Genomic DNA, 17,566 nt, shown 5'->3' with positions numbered 1-17,566 from the left:
GTCTGCTCTTACATTGCTATTTAACATTGCTCTGAAGGTCTTAGCTCAATAAGGCAAGAAGAGAGAAAATCCACTGAGACTGAAAAAGAGGAAGGAAAACTGTCTTTGCTCCCACATGATGTGATCATCTACAAAGAGAATCTCAACATACTTAAGAAAAAACAAACAAATAGACAAACTGAGCAAGGATGCAGGGTTCAAGGCTAATGAGTAAACATCAACCGCATTTCTATATGCAAGCAATTCAGATTTGAAACTTTAAACAAATCATTTATAATATTAAAAAATAAGATAAATAAGGATAAATTTAACAAAAAATGTTCAAGACCTGTACACTAAAAACTACATGATATTGTTGAAAGAATTAAAGAAGATCTAAATAATTGGAAAAATATACCATGTTCATGGATCAGAAGACAATACTGTGAACATGTCAATTCTCCCCAAATTGATCAACAGATTACACTATCAATTAAAGTCCAGTAGACCTTCATGTAGAAATCAACAAGCTTATTCTATAATTTACATGAAAATATTAGGGTTGCCAAGACACTTTTTAAAAAGAAGAGCAAAATTAGAAGACTTGAACTGCCTCATTTCAATACTTACTCTAAAGCAAAAGTCTTAAAGACAGTCAGGTATAAGTATAAGGATGGATGGATATAGATCAATACACAGAGTCGAGTCCAGAAACATCTCACACATATATATGGTCAATTGATTTTTGACAAAGGTGTCAGGGTAATTCAATGTGAAAAAAAAATAGTCTTTTCAACAAATATGCTGGAAAAATTAAATATCCAGTTGCAAAAAAAATGAACCTTGACTCAAGCACCATAAACAAAAATTAACTTGAAATGGTCTGCAGACCTAAATATAAGTCCAAAAAACTATTAACACTTCTAGAAGAAAACATAGGAGAAAATCTTAACAAACTTGGGTTAGGAAAAGATGTTTTAAATTAAACCCAAAATGCACAAACCACAAAAGAAAAACACTTATTTCATCTAATTTAAAAGTTTTGTCCTTAAAAAGACACTTGCAAGAAAGCACATCAGTGGTTGCGACGACAGGAGGTGATGGTAGGAACTGACTGTAAAGGGGCATGAGAGACTTCTTTGGGTGATAGAACTGTTGTATATCATGACTGTGGTGATGGTAAACTACTCATTTGTCAAAACTCACTAAATTGTACACTTAAAAGTGGTGAAGTTTACTAAATGCAAATTACATATGAACAAGATGACTTTTAAAAAACGGACTTAAACAAAAATATACACAGGAAAAAAATTCCCCGCTAAAAAATGAAAAGGCAGAACACAGACTGGGAGAAAATATTTGCAAAACATATATGATAAATTACTTGTATCTAGAATATATAAATAAGTCTGATTACTCAATATTAAGAAGACAAACAACCCAATCAAAACACGGACCAAAGATTTTAACAGATACTTCAGTAAAGAAGACATAACATGGCAAATCAGCACAGGAAAACATGTTCAATATCATTAATCATTCAGGAAATTCAAGCTAAAACTATAAGATACACATCAACTAGAAGGGGTAAAATTAAGAAGGACTAACCATGCCAAGTGTGGTGATGATGATAAGTAACATCCTAGAAATGCAAAATGGTACAATTTGGCAGTTTCTTATGAGTTGAACATACTAAATAACACAGAAATTGTATTCCTAGATATTTACCTAAGGTAACTGAAACTATACAACCACACAAAGATTTGTACTGGATTATTCACAAGAAATTTTTTCATAATAGCCCCAAACTGCAAGAAAACCAAATGTCTATCTACTAGAGATTATATAAACACATTGTAATACATCCATCCATATAATAAAGCCATAAAAAGAAATAAGCTACTGATATATGCAACACTATTGATGAATATTAAAAGTATTGTGTTAAGATGCAGAACACAAATGACTATATACTGTGTTTTGAGATTAGAGTTTTTAATATTTAAATATTATTTCATTACATTTCCTGTTTCTTTTGTTTCTTTTCTTCATGGTCTCAAATTACACATATATTGTGCCTTCTGTTTTCACTCTCTTGAAATGTGCACTCTGGGGTAATCCAACCTTTATGCAAGAAGTTTGACTACACTGAAATTGCCATCCTGTGCCATAACCACATGGAGAGAAATTGTGAAAACAGATAAATGCCTGGGCAGCTCCTGTACTTTCAGTCACTTCATCTGATATTCTAGATATAAAAGTAAGCATCTTAGATGTTGAGGCTAGTCAAGTCTTTGGATTCTTACTTTAGATGCAGAGATATATTGGCTAAATGAATTTTGGGAAACTAGCCTTGAAATACTATAAAAGTATATACTAAAAACATTCCCCGGGGAGAAGCCTGGGGTTGGCGGTGTGAACACAGCCTGCAAGGGGTTAGGGCGCCACGGCTAGCCAGGAGGGAGTCTGGGGAAAAGACTGGACCTGCCGAAGAGGCAAGAGACTTTTTCTTCCCTCTTTGTTTCCTGGTGTGTGAGGAGTGGGGATTAAGAGCGCTGCTTAAAGGAGCTCCAGAGACAGGCGCCAGCCGCGGCTAAAAGCGCGGACCCCAGAGACGGGCAAGAGACGCTAAGGCTGCTGCTTCTGCCACCAAGAAGCCTGTGTGCGAGCACAGGTCACTATCCACACCCCCCATCTGGGGAGCCTGTGCAACCCGCCACTGCCAGGGTCCCGGGATCCAGGGACAACTTCCCCGGGAGAACGCACAGCGCGCCTTAGGCTGGTGCAACGTCCCGCTGGCCTCTGCCGCCGCCGACTCGCCCTACACACCGTACCCCTCCCTCCTCCCGGCCTGAGTGAGCCAGAGCCCCCGCATCAGCGGCTCCTTTAACCCCGTCCTGTCTGAGCAAAGAACAGACGCCCTCCAGCGACCTACACGCAGAGGCGGGGCCAAATCCAAAGCAGAGTCCCGGGAGCTGTGAGAACAAAGAGAAAGGGAAATCTCTCCCAGCAGCCTCAGGAGCAGCGGATTAAAGCTCCACAATCAACTTGATGTACCCTGCATCTGTGGAATACATGAAGAGACAACGAATCATCTCAAATTGAGGAGGTGGACTTTGAGAGCAAGATTTATTATTTTTTCCCCATTTCCTCTTTTCGTGAGTGTGTATGTGTATGCTTCTGTGGGAGATTTTGTCTGTATAGCTGCTTCCACCATTTGTCTGAGGGTTGTATCCGTCCGTGTTTTTTGTTTTTTCTTTAAAAAAATCTTTTTTTCATAATAATCATTTTTTATTTTAATAACTGTATTTTATCCTTATTTTATTTTATTTTCTACTCTTTCGTTCTTTCTTTCCTTTCTCCCTCCCTCCCTCCCTCCTTTCTTTCTTTCTCTTTCTTTCTTTCCTTCTTTCTTTTCTTTCTTGCTTTCTTCCTTCCTTTCTTCGTTTCTTTCTTTCTTTTTTCTTTCTTCCTTTCTTTCTTTCTACTTTTTCTCCCTTTTATTCTGAGCAGTGTGGATGAAAGGCTCTTGGTGATGCAGCCAGGAGTCAGTGCTGTGCCTCTGAGGTGGGAGAGACAACTGCAGGACACTGGTCCACAAGAGACCCCCCCAGCTACATATAATATCAAACGCCGAAAATCTCCCAGAGATCTCCATCTCAACACCAGCACCCAGCTTCACTCAACGACCAGCAAGCTACAGTGCTGGACACCCTATGCCAAACAACTAGCAAGACAGGAACACAACCCCACCCATTAGCAGAAAGGCTGCCTAAAATCATAATAGGTCCACAGATACCACAAAACACACAACCAAACGTAGACCTGCCCACCAGAAAGACAAGATCAAGCCTCATCCATCAGAACACAGGCACTAGTCCTCTCCACCAGGAAGCCTACACAACCCACTGAACCAACTTTAGTCACTGGGGACAGACACCAAAAACAACAGGAACTACAATCCTGCAGCCTGCAAAAAGGAGACCCCAAACACAGTAAGATAAGCAAAATGAGAAGATAGAAAAACACACAGCAGATGAAAGAGCAAGGTAAAAACCCACCGACGTAACAAATGAAGAGGAAATAGGCAGTCTACCTGAAAAAGAATTCAGAATAATGATAGTAAACATGATCCAAAATCTTGGAAATAGAATAGACAAAATTCAAGAAACATTTAACAAGGACCTAGAAGAACTAAAGAGGAAACAAGCAACGGTGAACAACACAATAAATGAAATTAAAAATACTCTAGAAGGGATCAATAGCAGAATAACGGAGGCAGAAGAACGGATAAGTGACCTGGAAGATAAAATAGTGGAAATAACTACTGCAGAGCAGAATAAAGAAAAAAGGATGAAAAGAACTGACGACAGTCTCAGAGACCTCTGGGACAACATTAAATGCACCAACATCCGAATTATAGGAGTTCCAGAAGAAGAAGAGAAAAAGAAAGGGACTGAGAAAATATTTGAAGAGATTATAATTGAAAACTTCCCTAATATGGGAAAAGAAATAGTTAATCAAGTCCAGGAAGCACAGAGAGTTCCATACACGATAAATCCAAGGAGAAATACTCCAAGACACATATTAATCAAACTGTCAAAAATTAAATACAAAGAAAACATATTAAAAGCAGCAAGGGAAAAACAACAAATAACACACAAGGGAATCCCCATAAGGTTAACAGCTGATCTTTCAGCAGAAACTCTGCAAGCCAGAAGGGACTGGCACGACATATTTAAAGTGATGAAGGAGAAAAACCTGCAACCAAGATTACTCTACCCAGCAAGGATCTCATTCAGATTTGATGGAGAAATTAAAACCTTTACAGACAAGCAAAAGCTGAGAGAGTTCAGCACCACCAAACTAGCTTTACAACAACTGCTAAAGGAAATTCTCTAGCCAAGAAACACAAGAGAAGGAAAAGACCTACAATAATGAACCCAAAACAACAAAGAAAATGGGAATAGGAACATACATATCGATAATTACCTTAAATGTAAATGGATTAAATGCTCCCACCAAAAGACACAGATTGGCTGAATCGATACAAAAACAAGACTCATATATATGCTGTCTACAAGAGACCCACTTCAGACCTAGAGACACATACAGACTGAAAGTAAGGGGATGGAAAAAGATATTACATGCAAATGGAAACCAAAAGAAAGCTGGAGTAGCAATTCTCATATCACACAAAATAGACTTTAAAATAAAGACTATTAGAAGAAACAAAGAAGAACACTACATAATGATCAAGGGATCGATCCAAGAAGAAGATATAACAATTGTAAATATTTATGCACCCAACATAGGAGCAACGCAATACATACGGCAAATACTAACAGCCATAAAAGGGGAAATCGACAGTAACAAATTCATAGTAGGGGACTTTAACACCCCACTTTCACCAATGGACAGATCATCCAAAATGAAAATAAATAAGGAAACACAAGCTTTAAATAATACATTAAACAAGATGGACTTAATATTTATAGGAAATTCCGTCCAAAAACAAAAGAATACACATTTTTCTCAAATGCTCATGGAACATTCTCCACTACAGATCATATTTTGGGTCAAAAGCAAGCCTTGGTAAATTTAAGAAAATTGAAATTGTATCAAGTACCTTTTCCAACCACAATGCTATGAGACTAGATATCAATTACAGGAAAAGATCTGTAAAAAAATACAAACACATGGAGGCTAAACAATACACTACTAAATATCCAAGAGATCACTGAAGAAATCAAAGAGGAAATCAAAAAATACCTAGAAACAAATGACAATGGGGAACAAACAACCCAAAAACTATGGGATACAGCAAAAGCAGTTCTAAGAGGGAAGCTTATAGCAATACAATCCTACCTTAAGAAAAAGGAAACATCTCGAATAAACAACCTAACCTTGCACCTAAAGCAATTAGAGAAAGAAGAACAAAAAAACCCCAAAGTCAGCAGAAGGAAAGAAATCATAAAGATCAGATCAGAAATAAATGAAAAAGAAATGAAGGAAACAAGAGCAAAGATCAATAAAACTAAAAGCTCGTTCTTTGAGAAGATAAACAAAATTGATAAACCATTAGCCAGACTCATCAAGAAAAAAAGGGAGAAGACTCAAATCAATAGAATTAGAAATGAAAAAGGAAAAGTAACAACTGACACAGCAGAAATACCAAACATCATGGGAGATTACTACAAGCAACTCTATGCCCATAAAATGGACAACCTGGAAGAAATGGACAAATTCTTAGAAATGCACAACCTGCCAAGACTGAATCAGGAAGAAACAGAAAATATGAACAGACCAATCACAAGCACTGAAATTGAAACTGTGATTAAAAATCTTCCAACAAACAAAGCCCAGGACCAGATGGCTTCACAGGTGAATTCTATCTAACATTTAGAGAAGAGTTAACACCTATCCTTCTCAAATGCTTCCAAAATATAGCAGAGGGAGGAACACTCCCAACCTCATTCTACGAAGCCACCATCAACCTGATACCAAAACCAAACAAGGATGTCACAAAGAAAGAAGACTACAGGCCAATATCACTGATGAACATAGATGCAAAAATCCTCAACAAAATACTAGCAAACACAATCCAACAGCACATTAAAAGGATCATGCACAATGATCAAGCGGGGTTTATTCCAGGAATGCAAGGATTCTTCAATATACGCAAATCAATCAACGTGATACACCATATTAACAAATTGAAGGAGAAACACCATATGATCATCTCAATAGATGCAGAGAAAGCTTTCGACAAAATTCAACACCAATTTATGATAAAAACCCTGCAGAAAGTAGGCATAGAGGGAACTTTCGTCAACATAATAAAGGCCATGTATGACAAACCCACAGCCACATCGTCCTCAATGGTGAAAAATTGAAAGCATTTCTGCTAAGATCAGGAACAAGACAAGGTTGCTGACTCTCACCACTCTTATTCAACATAGTTTTGGAAGTTTTAGCCACAGCAATCAGAGAAGAAAAGGAAATAAAAGGAATCCAAATCGGAAAAGAATAAGTTAAGCTGTCACTGTTTGCAGATGACATGATACTAGACATAGAGCATCCTAAAGATGCTACCAGAAAACTACTAGAGCTAATCAATGAATTTGGTAAAGTAGCAGGATACAAAATTAATGCACAGAAATCTCTGGCATTCCTATACACTAATGATGAAAAATCTTAAAGTGAAATCAAGAAAACACTCCCATTTACCATTGCAACAACAAATAAATAAAATATCTAGGAATAAACCTACCTAAGGAGACAAAAGACCTGTATGCAGAAAATTATAAGACACTGATGAAAGAAATTAAAATTGGTACAAATAGATGGAGAGATATACCATGTTCTTGGATTGGAAGAATCAACATTGTGAAAATGACTCTACTACCCAAAGCAATCTACAGATTCAATGCAATTCCTATCAAATTACCACTGGCATTTTTCACAGAACTAGAACAAAAAATTTCACAATCTGTATGGAAACACAAAAGACCCCAAATAGCCAAAGCAATCCTGAGAATGAAAAATGGAGCTGGAGGAATCAGGCTCCCTGACTTCAGACTATACTACAAAGATACAGTAATCAAGACAGTATGGTACTGGCACAAAAACAGAAAGATAGATCAATGGAACAGGATAGAAAGCCCAGAGATAAACCCATGCACATATGGTCACCTTATCTTTGATGAAGGAGGCAGGAATGTACAGTGGAGAAAGGACAGCCTCTTCAATAAGTGGTGCTGGGAAGACTGGACAGGTACATGTAAAAGAATGAGATTAGATCACTCCCTAACACCATACACAAAAAATAAGCTCAAAATGTATTAAAGACCTACATGTAAGGCCAGAAGCTCTCAAACTCTTAGAGGAAAACATAGGCAGAACACTCTATGACATAAATCACAGCAAGATCCTTTTTGACCCACCTCCTAGAGAAATGGAAATAAAAATAAACAAATGGGACCTAATGAAACTTCAAAGTTTTTGCGCAGCAAAGAAAACCATATACAAGACCAAAAGACAACTCTCAGAATGGGAGAAAATATTTGCAAATGAAGCAACTGACAAAGGATTAATCTCCAAAATTTACAAGCAGCTCATGCAGCTCAATAACAAAAAAACAAACAACCGAATCCAAAAAATCGGCAGATGACCTAAATAGACATTTCTCCAAAGAAGATATACAGATTGGCAACAAACACATGAAAGAATGCTCAACATCATTAATCATTAGAGAAATGCACGTCAAAACTACAATGAGATATCATCTCACACCAGTCAGAATGGCCATCATCAAAAAATCTAGAAACAATAAATGCTTGAGAGGGTGTGGAGAAAAGGGAACACTCTTGCACTGCTGGTGGGAATGTAAATTGGTACAGCCACTATGGAGAATAGTATGGAGGTTCCTTAAAAAGCTACAAATAGAACTACCATATGACCCAGCAATCCCAGTACTGGGCATATTCCCTGAGAAAACCATAATTCAAAAAGAGTCATGTACCAAAGTGTTCATTGCAGCTCTATTTACAATGGCCCAGAGATGGAAACAACCTAAGTGTCCATTATCAGATGAATGGATAAAGAAGATGCGGCACATATATACAATGGAATATTACTCAGCCATAAAAAGAAACGAAATTGAGCTATTTGTAATGAGGTGGATGGGCCTAGAGTCTGTCATACAGAGTGAAGTATGTCAGAAAGAGAAAGACAAATACCGTATGCTAACACATATGTATGGAATTTAAGAAAAAAAATGTCATGAAGAACCCAGGGGTAAGACAGGTATAAAGACACAGACCTACTAGAGAATGTACTTGAGGATATGGGGAGGGGGAAGGGTAAGCTGTGACAAAGTGAGAGAGTGGCACGGACATATATACACTACCAAACGTAAAATAGATAGCTAGTGGGAAGCAGCCGCATAGCACAGGGAGATCAGCTCGGTGCTTTGTGACCACCTAGAGGGGTGGGATAGGGAGGGTGGGAGGGAGGAAGACGCAAGAGGGAGGAGATATGGGAACATACGTATATGTATAACTGATTCACTTTGTTATAAAGCAGAAACTAACACACCATTGTAAAGCAATTATACTCCAATAAAGATGTAAAAAAAAATTCCCGAATTTATTTTACCTTTATGTGCTAATGTGAATATTATAATGCATCCTTCTTGTCTTGAGACTTTTGAAAAAGCTTTGGGTGAAAACAATAGAATTCTGATAAAACCTATGTAATATATTAATAACTAAAGTAGTAAAGAATTTAGCTTGTCAGACTCTTGACAACAAATATTTATATATCTATAAATTTAGTAAAATTTAGAAAATCATCACTATGAATATGAAATGATACTTTTAATTGAAAAATCACCCAAGTCACACCTCCACAAATTAGTAAGTAGAACTAGAATGCTGACTGCCGGCACTTCTGTCTCATGTGAATTTAAAATTAGATAATTGAAGACAAAATGCCAGCCAGATAATGAGAATCTGAAATAAGTATGAGAGGATCTCAAGATTGGCATGAAACTGGAAGTCATATGCAAAAAGAAAATGAATTTTATCAAAGGGCTTACTATAGAGTGTACAATGAACTAAAATGTGGACAAGAATATTAAATAATGGAAAGTGTTAGGTTCAGTTGTACCCACATAAAGAATATAGAAGAATGTGAAAAATTTATTATTTACAAAATCTTTGTAATGATTTTCCTTTCCCCACTAATGAATCTCTTAACCTCCAGGAGATTTCAGCCTGGAGAGGGATTTATAGAGGTTTGGTTTACAGGCCTGAAAGAAATAAGGCTATGAGTAAGATTTTGGGAAAGAGTCCTAAGTAGAGACATTCTAAATCAAACTAAACACCTTAGTCAGTGTTCAGTTTACTTTTTCTCCCCACAATATTTTTCTGCTTCTCATATGAATTTGATAATACTTAAGCTACAAAAAGAGAGTGGCTTGGATATGTCAGCAGCAGTGTGATTGGTCACATTATTAGAGTACTTTTATAATCTCCAGATGCTGACTTACTGTCCACCAACGGTTTCACTGAACTTTCATAACCTTGTTCTACTGAGCTCCAAACCAACCCTTGTATATTCTATACTATAGCCAAGGTACATACCTTGCATCATGCCAGAAAAAAAGAAGAATCCATGGTACTCTGCTTAGAAACTAGTAGTAGATGTCAAATCCAATGAATTCAGTTGCTATCTTTCAGTTGTATATCTTTACTATACTCTTATACTTAATATACTTTCCTTAACTTTTAAGGCTTCTCTTGTCTGGCTCCTTCTATCCAGAATCCTCCTTAGGCTTCTCTCATCACCAACATGTCTGATGTTGGTATCTTCAGGCACCATTCTTAGCCATTTATTTTTCTAACTACACACTGTTCTCACACTGGACATTTCTTCTCTTCCTTCATTTCCGCATTGCTGCTGAAGTCTATTTGTATGTCTGACCTGACTCTCCCACTTCCTTCAGATCCCCATGAGGTAACTCACATACAGGATGATCAACTCAGAACTCATTCCTTTTACTGTGTTTCCTGATTTTACAAACAGCCCAGTATCCACACAATTCCCCAAGCAGCAAATAGGAAACTGTGTGATGTTTCCCTTTCTCTCCATTTAGTCATTAAATCCTGGGAATTCTAGTACCTAAACACCATCAGAATTTGTTTCCTTCTCACTAATACTGGCTCAATTAACAACCTTATCATTTTTATGATCGGATTACCAAAACCTTCCAACTTCAGTAGCTTCTAAGTAGTTTCCCTGTATCCAATTTTGTCTTTTCCAATACATGCCTCATACCACTACCAAAGTCTTCTTTGTAAAACATTTCATACAGACGTCCTTCCATGATGCTTCACTGCCTTCAGCATAAAATCTAAATTACTTGGGAGAGATCTGTCCTAACATGACCCTACCTACCTGGTTAGATTCTTCTGGCTTTTCTCTGCAGGACTCTATGCATCATCCATACTGTGCTACATCTAGGGAGATCAGGGAGAGCTTGCATGAGCTCCATCACACTCTAAACATTCTATTTTCTCTGTGTAGGAATGCTCTCCCTCTCATCCTTATTTATGTAACTTACAGTTACATTCAAGACTTAGCTTAGCAACTACTTTAAGAAGTGTTTCCTACCCTGGCATTCTCCTCCTTCCTTTTGGATTGATTCAAATAGGCATTCTCTGTATCCCACAGCAACCAGTGTTTTCATAGCAATAATGACACTGCATATGTATATTTTCCTGTCTGTCTCTCCAATTAGATACTCATCTTCTAAAGTAAAGTACCATATTTTCCTTATTTCTACATCCTCTGAGTTCCAACTCATAGTAGTTACTCATTAAATATTTAATAGGCAAATGGACTATAATGGAGTGGGTTCTAAAGTTAACACATAGATTATGAGGTATAACCAAAATCATCCTTGGAAATTCCTTAGGAAGGTACTACACTGAAGACCAATATACTGTCTCAATATAGTTAAGCTCAGCAGTTTTTCCTCTAGCATTGAAATAATATAGTTTCTTTAGATGAACACCTCTACTTACAATGCACTTAATGACAATGTTTTATAAAAACTACGTATTTTTAAGCACTAGAATTTATATCCCATGAAACTCTAAGGATGGCAAGTAGAAACTGATGTGGAATAAAAGAATAGCAAATTTCTCTCTCATCTTCAGGTCACTCTGAATATACTCAGCAAGTGGAATGGCAGAATCACCATTTCCTTCTTTCCTTCCCTTCCACTCTCCTTCCTCCCCTCCCTCTCTCCCTCCTTCCCTCCTTCCTTCCTATCTATCTATGTTATCTCTTGCTGGGCCTATTTCTTTGAATTCATATAAATTAAATAAAATTATTATATGACTCCATTGTACTGATACGCCTATAAGCAGCCACTGTTTATTTTTCACAACCAGTATTTCTCTCATAATCTACTTCCACCAAGATTATGTAGTGCTTTAAACAATATTGGCAAATGCAGGGATAATAACAAGCATGGCCATGAGCATGCTAAACTCTTGTGCGGTCTATCAGGCTGAAAGAAGTCCAGATAGTCACAAAAATGTGAAGAAAGTATAAGAAAAGAAATGTCTCAGCTGTTGATCTTATGCTTCAAAATAAGCATTCCAGAACATAGGCTAAAAGAATACTATTGCTAATTAAAAATCAACAGACAATAAATATGAATTGAGTGAAAACTTAGCTAGTTATAATTAACTTCAATGGGTCCACTAAAGAAGCCTATCTCTGGGCAAACACTGGAGAGAAAGAGATTTGAGGATGCTGCCATTTGGGTGAGTACTATCAACTTACCAGAGCTTACTTTTCAACAGGCTAGTATTCTCTGCTCAAGTTTCCTAGATACCACACAGACATTCCACATTTGGGAAACTCATGGTGTATCAGTAAGTGTTGGTATGGATTGTTTGTATGAATTTGTAGATTTCTGTACTTTAATTCTCTCTACTTCAATCTTATTTCAAAAACGTAAGTTCTACATTTAGTAGTTTTTCTACAGCAATTGAGTTTTCTGCATTTCTAGGAAGCATCCCTGAGCAGAATAATGGCATGGTGAACCTAAAGCAAAACCAAAATAAAATAAGTCACCATAAGCATATACTGAATATAGATTTCCTTCTCAGATAAGTTTAATAGGTGAAATAATCCCATCACTAAAGAAAACCATCTGGCTAGTCTGAAAATATGCTTTTGTGTAAAAAAAAAATTTTTTTAACAGTCATCAATTGATTAAGCACCGAAGTACTCTAGGTTTAGAATAAAAGTGCAGGTGCCACCTAGCTCCCTCTACTAAGCTTCTAGGCAGCTTCCCTTCATCCCACCATCCAAAATTCTTCTTTCTTTCCTGTGAAGTCCCATGGTCCTTAATCTATGCTTCTGATAAAAGTGATAATTATCACTTTACACTTAGTATAAATTTTGTACCTAATCTTCCCCACTAGATCATAAACTCTTTGAGGGTAAAAGTTATGTTTAATTGAGATTTGTATGCCCCATAGTATCTACCAGCGTGCCCTGCTCATAATAAATATGTACTTTATAAATACACTCAAAGATACTTCCTCCTGAAAAAACATTTTCAGCTTTTTTTCTAAAGTAAACTATATACCATATTACTTTCTATTTTTCTTCCTATTTCTCAGCAGTTCCTAGTTTACCACTTTTGCTAACTTCTTTCATCCCTGTTCCCTGAGGGAATCTGTTCATCTATTCACTTATTTACTCATTCAAAACATCCAATAAATATTTGAAGGTGCCAGAGTTATACCAGTAAGTCCCTTAGGGAGCTCTGAGTCTAGTAGGAAAGATAGACAAGTAAATACATAATTATAAAACAATGTGCTAATTTTTGTAATAGATGCAAACACATGATACTGTCTAAGAGTACTTCTGCAATTTAAGAGTGCTTCTCCAAGATTTTGCCTGCAGTTTATCATTTCCCTACGTAATATTGTCTCCCCTGGTCATCCATCCATCCATCCCTCCATCCATCTGCCTGCCTATCTTCCTTCCTTCAATTTTAATACACAAAATACAAAAGCTGCACAAGAATAAATAAGTGAAAAATAAGTTGTCCTCCCATCTTTTCCCCAGTGACTCAGCTTGCCTTCCCAAAGGTAAGCAATAATGTCCAGTACATAATTTCAGAGATACTCAATGTATACACATATATATGGTCTTACTTTAACACAATAGAAGCATACTTTATATTCCGTCTGCACCTTGTTTTTCTTATTTCATAACATATCTTAGAAATTGCCTTGTCTCAGCCCATATTGGGCTACCTCATTCTTTTTAATGGATATAAAGTATTTCACTGCGTGGATGTAACACTGATTAAGCAGTCTCCTTACTGAATGCTCATTTAAGGTACTACAATATACAATAGTGCAATGAATATATTTATCCATATATTATTCTGTGGTATATTTGTGAGTATGTTTGTAGGATAAATTCCTGGAAATGAAATTGCTGGGTCCCAGAATACGTGCTCTTTTAATTTTGATAGATACTAACATAGAAGTTTCACCAATTTCATTTCCCACAAAATAGGAAATATCCACTTCCATAACTTAAGTTACAGTCTTTATGGGAATGGCTCCCAAATCTGTATCCATATTCTGACCCTTTATTTATTCTCTGTGACATCTCCACATATGTTTTTCTTAGAACCTTAGGAAAAAGCTTTCCAAACCCAAATTTATAATTTTACCCTTAACACATTCTTCATAAACTCACTGTATATATTAATTTTCCTGATCCCAACCAAAAGTCACTTTTGATATGTCTTTTTTTAAAATAAATATATTAATTTTATTTACTTATTTTTGGCTGTGTTGGGTCTTTGCTGCTGCACGTGGGCTTTCTCTAGTTGTTGCAAGCCAGGGCTACTCTTCGTTGTGGTGCACATGCTTCTTATTGCGGTGACTTCTCCTGTTGCAGTGCACGGGCTCTAAGCGCGTAAGCTTCAATAGCTGTGGCATGAGGGCTCAGTAGTTGTGGTGCACGGGCTTAGTTGCTCTGCGGCATGTGGGATCTTCCCGGAACAGGGTTTGAACCCGTGTCCCCTACGCTGGCAGGCGGATTCTTAACCACTGCACCAGCAGAGAAGTCCCATGCCTGGGCTATTATAATCTAACTACTCAACTTCTTCCTCTGTGCTTGCCTACCAGTGATTCTGCTCATATCATCCTCTCCGCCTGAAATATCCTCTCAAATCAGTTCCCCTGATGAAATCTCATTAAGCCTACCCTAAATACTAGATCATCCATAACACATTTACTTTTATGAATTTATTAACACTTAGGTCTTTCACTATATAATAATACACTTATAAGATAAATTTAAAGCTCTTTCACTATATATTCTAATTTGTAATACAGTTATAAGATAAATTATAAATTCTTAACACATTTGGATAAACTCACACTGCCAAGGCACTCAAAATGTGTTTACCAAATGAACGAATGAATTTTTTGCAATGGACTAATTCCTATAAGTCTGATAATTCTATAGGGGAAAATATTGTATAAGGGATATTTTCTTCTTCCTTCCTTCCCTCCTTCCTTCCTCCCTCCCTCCCTTCTTTGTTTCTTTCTTTTCCTCCCTCCCTCACCCTCTCTTTTCTTCCATTCCTCCTTCCCTCTCTTCCTTCCCTCCTTTCAGATAATAAGACTATTTTAAGGTCTGTGAGATACAAGCCCTTATTTAATAATTAAACTTATTTCAGAACACTCACAATGTGAAATATTTCCAGTTAACTAGTGCAGTTAATTACATTTTTCCTCCACATTGATTTTGATCAAATATAGGGAGGAGAAAGGATAAAGAATAAAGCAATAGGTGAAATATACTACTAAAATGATTGAATTTCCCTTCAAAACTACAAAATTCCTTAAAAATCCCTTACATACAGTCAAAGTTACTCTAACTACTATGTAGAAGAAGGCAGAACTCAACCACAATGTGCCTATGGCCTATTGTTAAACAGAGTTTAAAATGCACAAAATAATTTTTCATAAGTTTCACAAATCTTTAGGAAGAACTATGTAAAGCATCATAAACCCTCTATTTCTGGTTTTCAAAATTAAAAACCATGATTTTAAAAATCATATCTGTAGTAACATTTTTTTGCATTTAAAAAATTTAGAAAAAAGAGTATGATTAAACGTTCCTATACATAGAAGTCATTGTAAAAAATAAATGATCCTTATATTTCATTAGAAAATTATTCAGCTCCCATTTACTAAAATAGTAGAAAGAGCTATACAAATCCCTATCAAGAAGTAGAGAACTATTACATTATAACTTGTATTGTAAATAAGTTTTAAAAAATAACAGTACTACCATGCAAATGCAAGTGCTGGTTATACTTCTTGACTCACCTCTCCCCCATTAACATATTCCATCACAAAACACAAACGGTCTTTTGTCTGGAAGGAATATTTCAAGGACTTGAAATGAAAAAGAAAAAATGTTATATTATAATCCTACATTCTTACAACGGTGTCAAAAAGAGAATACTTAGAAACAGTAAGCATGATTGATAAAATGAATTGTTTTTGTTCCTTAAGAGTGTATTTATTCCCTTAAGAATGCTTAAGTAAAAGTTTATGAGAAATATAAAACAAATTTTGTGAAGATCAGCAATGAGTATTATTTGGGGAAAATTAGAATTATGATTTTTACTAAAAATAAACTTAGTAATTGTTATGAGCACTTCTCAATCTACTATGTCATCTACTTGAAACTGTATTGGTCCCTAAAGTTCTTATCCATGAGACCTTAAAAGTAAGGCCTACAAATTACTTCAGGGAAAGTCTTAGGAGTACAGTTATAGTGGTTATACTTGGGTTTCTAATATAGTTTCAGTATCACTTCTTGCATAGAGGTCGCATTACATGATGCAATCCAATAGAGTTGTTTCAGATAATCTTATAGGTTATAAAGATATTAAAACTTTAGAGCCAACTATCTTAATACTTTGAAAAATAAACACACAACAATGTAACAAAGTAGGTCTATGTATCTGGTGATACCTCTGAAAAAACCTACTAAATGATCCTAAATCTTTAAAAGTTTCTCCTTTTGAAAGTCTGTTATTTTTTTTTTAAATTTTTTTGCGGTACGCGGGCCTCTCACTGTTGTGGCCTCTCCCGTTGCGGAGCACAGCCTCCGGACGCGCAGGCTCAGCGGCCATGGCTCACGGGCCCAGCCGCTCCGCGGCCTGTGGGATCTTCCCGGACCGGGGCATGAACCCGTGTCCCCTGCATCGGCAGGCGGACTCTCAACCACTGCGCCACCAGGGGAGCCCTGAAAGTCTGTGATTTTTAATCTTAATACACTTCATTGGAACCAGGAACACACAGAAACTTTGCAAATTATGCCTCTATTACAAGCAATCTAAACGGGACTAAAAAAAAAATAAGTCTGTTTCAAAATAACTAAGTTATATGTATTTAAGTCACAGTTTATACTTTATCTAATGAAGAAAATGTACCATGACTTATCCTATTTTTAACTTAAATGCTACCTTTAAATTTATTTTTAAATGTATTTGCTCTATTTTTTTTAAGGCAGTGAAAGTTATGGGAAGAAAAAGAAATCTCAAAAAACTCATGGGTATATAACGAGAGGACTACAAATGCATGCATATTGTAAACTTAATCCATACATTCTAATAATTTCCCCCAAACTGACTTATCTACAAAGAAAATGTCATACCTAAATAAATGTTATTTAAAATGTTATTTTTCATAGCTTAGATTCTATAATAAAACTCCCTTAAATATAAAATGTTATAACATCTTTCCTCTAAGCACTTACTGTTAAAAAGGGATGTCTAGTGTTCTTTAATACTCTGCTTTCAGTTAAAGTGTGTGCCACTTCATCCTACAAAAGAAAAAGGCAAACCTTTAATATATGTTCTGAGCACAAATAATATAAAAATTTTGCTATTTCTCTAAGACCAGAAGAGGTAAACACAGACACAGAAAAAGATTTTAAAACACATGCTCCCTTT

At 36.3% G+C, this 17,566-nt stretch overlaps 1 protein-coding gene across 1 annotated transcript in view; it reads right to left on the bottom strand.

Moving 5' to 3' along the window:
• Window positions 1–17,566, bottom strand: part of AKT3 (AKT serine/threonine kinase 3) — a 384,719-nt gene that overhangs the window by 119,534 nt on the left and 247,619 nt on the right. The window contains exons 11-12 of the mRNA XM_073801464.1: window positions 17,371–17,436; window positions 15,930–15,998 (exon numbers count right to left, since the gene is read on the bottom strand). Coding sequence (XP_073657565.1) covers window positions 15,930–15,998; window positions 17,371–17,436 — 135 coding nt within the window. The remainder of the gene's footprint in view (window positions 1–15,929; window positions 15,999–17,370; window positions 17,437–17,566) is intronic.

The sequence above is a fragment of the Tursiops truncatus genome, chromosome 1, assembly GCF_011762595.2.
Source record: "Tursiops truncatus isolate mTurTru1 chromosome 1, mTurTru1.mat.Y, whole genome shotgun sequence".
NCBI classification, from domain to species: domain Eukaryota; kingdom Metazoa; phylum Chordata; class Mammalia; order Artiodactyla; family Delphinidae; genus Tursiops; species Tursiops truncatus.
Note: the sequence above shows the minus strand (reverse complement) of the source record. Positions and strands in the feature narration are given on the sequence as shown.